This window comes from Glycine max, chromosome 16, assembly GCF_000004515.6.
Source record: "Glycine max cultivar Williams 82 chromosome 16, Glycine_max_v4.0, whole genome shotgun sequence".
Lineage (NCBI taxonomy): Eukaryota > Viridiplantae > Streptophyta > Magnoliopsida > Fabales > Fabaceae > Glycine > Glycine max.
Genome location: NC_038252.2, coordinates 33,285,772 through 33,293,915, shown reverse-complemented (window position 1 = coordinate 33,293,915; position 8,144 = coordinate 33,285,772). Strand labels below are relative to the sequence as shown.

Below are 8,144 nucleotides of genomic sequence, written 5' to 3'. Positions count from 1 at the left end.
GTGATACCAGTGAGCATATGTACTAATTACTAATGATACCATTTATTGCAGACAGACTTCTTATAAAACTAGAAGTTTATTGCAGACAGACTTCTTATAAAACTAGAAGTTTATTGCAGACAGACTTCTAAAATAAGGACTAGATGATGGGATCTAATTGGCACTCTCATGTTGGTGCAACGGAAGAGAGAGAATTTTAAAATTAAAAATATTGAATGTACCTAACCATCTACACCTCCTCTGCGTCACCTCTGCCTCAGCTATCCGACAAAGCAATTCTAATAATCTTATGGTTATATATCACAAGCTCCACTGAACCAACAATTAAGTATGCAAGAGATCATGCTAATATACCACCATCAATTCCTCCATGTGGTCACATAAATAGAAGCCTCGAAATCACCACCATCTCCTAAATTAGGGACTACCAACATTGACATTTAGTTTATAAATGTATTCAACTGGCTTTACCCGAAATCTCATTGAATATAGAGAAAAATATGACGACTAGAGATGGAGAACACTATTTTAGATTGAGAATCTCTTTAAATAAAACGAAAGAGAATAGAGAATACAAAAGATATAAGATGGATGGTGATGATAGAGTAATTGCTAACTAGTGATTAGAATTAAGGCATTTATTCCTAAATTAGGGAGACTTTGCCTAAAGCTGCAGAGAAAAGAAAAATTAGTATTGAATATGTTGGGAAAACCCGGACTTTCTTTCTTGCTTCATGAAGTTAAGGTAGACACACGAGTCACCACATAAGGAAACGTGACACTACACTTTAACCCAAAACCTTAAAACTTAAATTTATGAATCTTCTCCTCACTTATAAGGTGCTCAACTTTTTCACTTCTACTCGATGTGGGATGCTACTTTACACTTGTATTCCGACAAAATAGATTTATTGTAAATACTGGTGATGGCCCATGATGAATCACACTTGGTCCTCTCCTATCTTGAAAAGGTAGTCTCCAATAGATATTTTCAGTGAGAATATGTACTAATTACTAATGATACCATTTATTGCAGACAGACTTCTTATCAAACTAGAAGTTTATTGCAGACAGACTTCTTAAATAAGGACTAGATGATGGGATCTAATTGGCACTCTCATGTTGGTGCAACGGAAGAGAGAGAATTTTAAAATTAGCATTCATTGGGTGAATTTCATTGACTGTTGTACCCTTGTCTATCTTCATGATAATTGTGAGATAAATTCATAAAATGTGATAAGACCAGCAACCTAACACTAACTTGATGCAAATTTTAATGCTCTGCCTGCAACTTTTGGCGAAGCAAAAGTGCATGTACAGAAGGGGTCTAACACAAGGATGCAAATATAATGATAGTAACTAGGAACAAATAGGATATCTTGCATTCTTCTTCTCATGCACAAATTTGATTCACAGTTAAGTATAGCTGCACTAGGAGAATATAGTAGAAAGCATTGTTGAAGATGAAATATTAAGTTGTCAAATTCTAGATATCACAGATCTAAGCACAATAATGAAAAACAAACAGCATTACAAACATATTATACAATAAAATACAACAATATCATACTAAGTTTCTGGAAACAAGATTTTGCAGTTCATACCAAACATTGTAAACTCCTATACTAAAGAAATATCTCGCACTTGTAGCTGCCAACAATGATTTCTTCTCTGACCCGAAGCGTGCAGCACATCTGCAACAATCAGCATTTTTTGTACAGAAATTAATGTGGTGGATTACAAGATATAGACAGAATTATATTTGTTTACATAAAATTGAAAATGGAAGTATACATGCATGCAGGGACATGGCCCCCCAAGTTTTTCACAAAGTGTATTTAAAATATCATGTAATAAGAATTATGGTCCCGTTAAAATTTATGGGAAAAAAATATTGAAAAATAATACATGCCATGTTAGTTGACACTTAGGGAGACAAAAAAAAAAAGAAAGAGAAGTGTAAGTATGATAGGTAATATAATGTGATAGTGTAATAGTAAAAAGTGAGATAAGAAGAAATTAAAGATAATAATAAAGTATTTGTAATGTTGAAGCGTACATATATAATTATCAGAAATCATAGAAAGTTTCTGGAAATAAGATTTTGCAATTCATTACTTAAATACAAAATATTGTAAACTGTAATACTAAAAAATATCCTGCAGTTATTGCAACCAACGAATCTTTCATCCCAGATCAGAAGTGTGCAACACATCTGCAATAAACTGCATTTTTTTGCACCAGCATGAATGTGGTGGATTACAAGATAAAGGCGGAATTGTATTTGTCTATATAGAATTGGAAATGAATGCAATATATATCATTATTCTGCAACAACAAACATGTTATTTGGCTTTGTTAATATCTTTGCAGTCCCAAGAACTTGGGCAGGACTTGGTGGGATTGGGGAATCAAACCCCAAACACTTCACCTTTTTTAGTGGGGCTGAGAGCACCACCTGAGCTCTGGGGGCAATAACAATCCCTTTTAGAATCTTCAAATTAACATTAGAAAAACTATCTTATATAAATCAAGTCAATTACTCTGAAATCAACATATATACTGTAACTGTTACAAGAAATATCTGAGTAGTATAGAGTTACCAGCATTAGTATTATGAGTAAAAAAATAAAACTACCAGTACTATAGAGATGTGTGGGCCATAAAACAAGGTAGTCATATACTTATACGAGTGAACTATTGTGATTTGAGAATCATATCTATATTTCACAAAAGTAAGGCTAGTTCTTTTTTATGAGAAACAACTTCTCAATGACTTAATTCACTCATTAAGAATCAAAATAAGAAATTTCGTAGGAAAGACACAAAAATGATACATATTAAACTAAAAGACTAATATTCTGTACGTATTTATGTATGAAACAATTTCTTTTAAAAAAGAAAAAAAAAATATCTCAATTGGATAACTGCTTGCTATCTCTTTTTTATTACTTAACTATCGATTATACGTTATCAAGGTTCCTATACTTTCATATTCATAACTTTGGTCTTAAACTTTAAAAATTATGTAGATTTAGTCCTTTCTTACTAAGATTTCATCATGTTATTTAACGTTCTGAGGGACTAAATCCACATACTTTTTAAAGTTTGACGAACACAATTATCAATATATAAGTATAAGGATCTTTAACCAAAAGTATAAGGACTAAAATCACATTCTTTCCATTAATTTGTTAGTTAAGTTAGGAAGTTTATAAAAAAAAGTACTTAGGAAGAACAAATAATTTGGAAACTTCTAGCAATTAGATTACTGATAGTATGAACTTTCAGTTCAAAATACATTTTAGTACCGTTATTTTGTACGTGAAGCAATTCTTGATAAATACAACTATAACAAAAGATAAACCATGCATTTGAAAAATAGAAGCTACAACATACCTTTTTGCCTTAAAGCCACCAGCAACACTTTGCCACATTTACAACAACCATACATATATGTAGCCTGTCAATCTGTTCAGGAACCTCATGTAAGCATTTCTCCAAGGACGCCAAAGTAGTATTGGTCCTAAGAAGCCCCAAAACCCAATGAAGTATCCAATCCCCAAGCTCATGTATAATGCTTCATAGAAAACCGAATCATCACCGTTGACTGCTGATTCTTGAGGCTTTGCTGTTGTCTGTTCCCCTTCTCCAGGACAAGTTTTGTTAAGTTGTTCACCACAAAGATCAACATTTCCTTCAAAACTAGAGGCATCAAAGGTCTCGAAATGTCTTCCTGATGGGATTCTTCCGGAAAGAGAATTGTCTGACAAGTCTAATTTGCCTAGACCATCAATTTCAGAAAGAGAAGAAGGAATTTGCCCAATGAAATGATTTCTTGATAAGTCAAGGGAATCTAGCGAACTTAAATTTCCAATCTCTGGAGGAATTTCTCCACTCAGATTGTTTCTTGATAAATTCAAAGAAACTAACCCAAGCAAATATCCAACCTCTTTTGGTATTTCACCTGTTAAATTATTACTTGAAAGATCAATGCTCTTGAGAAACAATTCTGGATTTCTGAACCCATGTTCCACACCTTTCCACATCCATGTTATGTCAAACGTATAATCACCCAAACTGAGACTACTGTAAACTTCGTAGTAAGTACGATTGTACCAATATACACGATACATAGTATCACTTCTGTTGATGCTTTTTTCAGACAATGCAGTAAAATTCTTTAAGCACGTTGGAATTCCTTTGGATAACTTATTCCGTGAAAGATCCAACAATTGAATGTGCTTCAAATAGCAAAGATGATTGGGAAGATTTCCAGAGAAGTTATTCCCTCTCATGTTCAAGATTATCAGTTGGTGCATACTTTCTCCGATCCATGATGGTATTGGACCGGATAACATATTTTCACCCACATCAAGCATAATTAAATTGCTGCAATTCTTCAAAGTAGAAGGCAATCCACCCATTAAATTATTGTAGCCTAAAACCAATGCTTTCAATTTAACAAGGGTGCTCAAGGAAATGGGAATCTTCCCAGACAATTTATTGTGGCTTAAATCAAGAACCAGTAGTGTATCTACACGCTTCCAACAATCTGGAATTTGTTCCTTTATCTGATTGTTTGATAAATCTAAAAGGCCCAAGTTTCCAGCTGCACTTTGGTCACACAAAAATGAAGACAAACCCGAAAGTTTATTATGACTGAGCTTTAGCTTCGAAGCTTGTAGCAAAAATGACGGAACTTTGCCCATAAATTGATTTGAATTCAAAATTATAGATGGTCTATTAAGAAGCTTTAGTGGCAAATTCGGAATTGAACCTGTGAGATTGTTGTGTGACATATTCAATTTTTGCACATTTTGCAAGTTCTTCCAAAACCATTCTGGTACTGAACCATTAAGCCCACTATCAGAAATATCCAGAAAAGTTATGGAAAGTTGAGTCTTGAGCCAACTAGGAAAAGTGGGGCCCAACTCGCAAGATCTGATTCCCAAGTATTCTAATTGGAATGAGGGAACCCAACTCGGGACAAATTTCAGAGACAACGAGTTCTCTGATAAGTACAAGTATTTTAATTTGGAAAAATTAGAAAGATGGGATTCAGTGACGTCACCCTCCAAAGAATTCCCAGCCAAGTTAAGAAACTCCAGCTCTGATAACAATCGAATGCTTTTAGGTAACATGCCAGTCAACCGGTTATCAGATAAATCCAACTCCTTAAATATGTCTCTGCTGCACCATGAAGAATTTTGGAAGAAGCTAGAAATTTCCCCATTCAACTTGTTATTTGAGAGGCCTAACCCCTGCAATGTGCACATGTTACCAAAGAAAGATGGAATCTCGCCTTGCAGTTTGTTACCGGAGAGGTAAAGAGCTTCAAGAGAGTTCATTACTTTCCCAAATCCATCTGGAATGGGACCTTCTAACATGTTCTCATCAAGGAAAAGGTCATGAAGATTGGTGGTGGAGTTAAAGAGCCAGTAAAATATAGTTGATGATTTCAACAGATTTGAGGAGAGATCAAGGAAAACAAGAGAAGATGAAGAACTCATACTGGAAGAAGATGACATAAGAAAACTTCCATCCGTAAGACTACAATTTTGCAAATGAAGATTTTGAAGTTTTGAGCTGAAGTTGAAACCACCTTGAAAGACTGATGATGTCATATTATTATAGGAAAGGTCAAGGATACCAAGAGAAGGAAAGTTTGGGCAGAGAGGAGATGACAAAACAATGCTATTATCACCAAGATAAAGCTCCTGAAGATTAAGACTAAAGTTTGACAACAGTTGAAATGTTGAGGATGTGAGCTTATTTGAAGAAAGATCAAGGACGGTAAGAGCAGTGGAAAAGTTGGAAGGTGAATAAAACAGAGATTGAATATTTGTATCTGAAAGAGAACAATAGGAAAGGTCAAGGATAACAAGAGAAGGAAACTTTGGGCAGAGAGGAGATGACAAAACAATGTTATTATCACGAAGATAAAGCTCCTGAAGATTAAGGCTAAAGTTTGACAACAGTTGAAATGTTGAGGATGTCAGCTTATTGAAAGAAAGATCAAGGATGGTAAGAGCAGTGGAAAAGTTGGAAGGTGAATAAAACAGAGATTGAATATTTGTATCTGAAAGAGAACAATCAAATAGCCTCAACTCTCTTAAGTTTGGAATAAGCTTGCTGATCATTTGTAGCCAGTGATGAGAAGAGGAAAGGTTGCGTAGTGAACTTAGCTCAAGTTTTGTCAAGGAAGAAAGATTAGTCAACCACTCTGCATCCTTATATTTCACATCAAAATTGCCACCAAGTCTGAGAGTGTGCAACAAAGGAAGATTCCCAACCTGGAAAGGGAGTGTTCCCGAAAATGAATTCTCACCAAGATCAAGATACCTCAACTGTGAGAGATTTCCAAGTTGATAAGGGAGTTCCCCATCCAGATAATTATCACTTAGATCAAGATATTGTAAATGTGTAAGGTTTCCAAGTTGATAAGGGATTTGTCCATGGAGATAAAAATTCTTACCTAGATCAAGAGACAGTAAATGTGTAAGCTTTCCAATATCAGAAGGAATACTCCCACCAAATAAACAATGAGAGAGATTGAGATATCTTAAGTTGGTGAACGAGCCCATGTGTTCTGGGATATGACTCCATGGAAAAGTATTAGAGCTGAGATCCAAGTGTTCAATATTTTGAAGGGCAATCAATGAAGAGATATTGATTGCACCTCTCAAATATTGTGTACCATGACCACGGAGATGAAGCATCTCAACATGACCAGTTTGATTATTGCATTGAATGCCTTTCCATTTGCAACAGTCTCTGTTATTGCCATCGTCCCTCCATGTAGACAGCATGCCGGAGTCATCTTTGAGGCCATGTTTGAAGTTGAGGAGTGCTTGTCTCTCACTCTCAATGCACTTAATTTCTGCGCTATTGGGAAGGCTGTTGAATCCAAGAATGGATCCTGCAGCATGCAATAAAAGCAGCAAAAGTGCATAAAATAGTTTCAGAGAATAACAACTCATTATGAAATGACTAAGAGTAAAACAAAGATCGGTTACTGTGATCAGTTTTCTCTTTAATTGTCAAGTTTGAAAGATGGAGCCTGCGGCAGGATTTATATAGCTGATAGTATGGCTAAACGACAGAGTTGTTTATTCTCGTTCACTCATCGGAGACAAAAAAATTAAGGAAATTTTCTCTTTAAAAAAATTATTTTTAAAATTAAAAAATGAAGACTCCATGTACGAGGTTTATATATTTTAATTTCCTTTATTACACTCAGGTGATAAGCAATTTAAACTTACCATTTTTCATGGAAAAAATATAGAATTCATAATAAAAAAATCAATAATTATATAATTGTGTAATCAAATTATTTAAGGCCACCAAAAAATATGATGTGTTATTTTGCCAAAGTACAAGAAATGCAAGATTAATTTGTCTTTACATGAATGTTTTGCATAGACTAGCAATTTCAAGTCTTGGCACCGGTCCCCAAGAAATAAAAAAGTCTTTGCACATATTTTTAAATTCACCAATGGTGGGGAGGTATTTTTCATAAGTTAAAATGTATTTTTTACATCAATTCTACAACCAATATGTAAATCTTGTCTATGTAAAATGTATTCTCTTTTTTTACATCAATTGTTTTATAACCAACATAGAAAATATCTTTCTACACTACATCAATTATGAAACAATCAATATAAAATTGTTACTTTTTCTGCCATCAATTTTTCTCCCACAATAATCAACCCACATTCACATCAAAATCACACCTCAATTGTTCTTCTTTCCCATTTAGATCAACCTCTTAAAACTCATGAAAGAAAAATGAAAGGAAACAAATAACTACAAAATATAAAAAGAAAAACCAAAAAGAACAAAACAACTCTCCTCCTCGACAAGTAAGTTTGAATGAGTTACAACGAATACAAGGAAAAAAAAATCAAAAGAAAAATTGACTCGATAGATTGATCCAACATAACTCACACTTAACCTACCAAATATATAAGTTGAACCTATTTTAACAATTGGTTAGAAATTTAAACTTATCTTGCTTTGTTTAGCATATCAAATGGGTCAATCCAAATGGATTGAACTTATTTTGTCATCTCTTATCAAAATTTCACAATTAGAACATTGATCATGGAAATCAAGATAAGGAGCTTTATGCTAATAAT

The 8,144-nt window shown here is 34.0% G+C and overlaps 1 protein-coding gene across 1 annotated transcript; it reads right to left on the bottom strand.

The window, feature by feature from the left end:
* Positions 1–1,435: 1,435 nt before the first annotated feature.
* LOC102661442 (receptor-like protein EIX2) lies at positions 1,436–7,042 on the bottom strand. Its single transcript, XM_014768514.3, has 2 exons — positions 3,400–7,042; positions 1,436–1,694 (listed from the first exon to the last, which is right to left on the bottom strand). The coding sequence occupies exon 1, from the start codon at positions 6,981–6,983 to the stop codon at positions 3,438–3,440; it is 3,546 nt and encodes a 1,181-aa protein (XP_014624000.1). The 5' UTR covers positions 6,984–7,042; the 3' UTR covers positions 1,436–1,694; positions 3,400–3,437.
* Positions 7,043–8,144: the final 1,102 nt, after the last annotated feature.

Coding starts and splice junctions, on each gene's coding strand:
- LOC102661442 (XM_014768514.3), bottom strand. CDS start 6,983: ATGAGTTGTTATTCTCTGAAACTATTTTATGCACTTTTGCTGCTTTTA.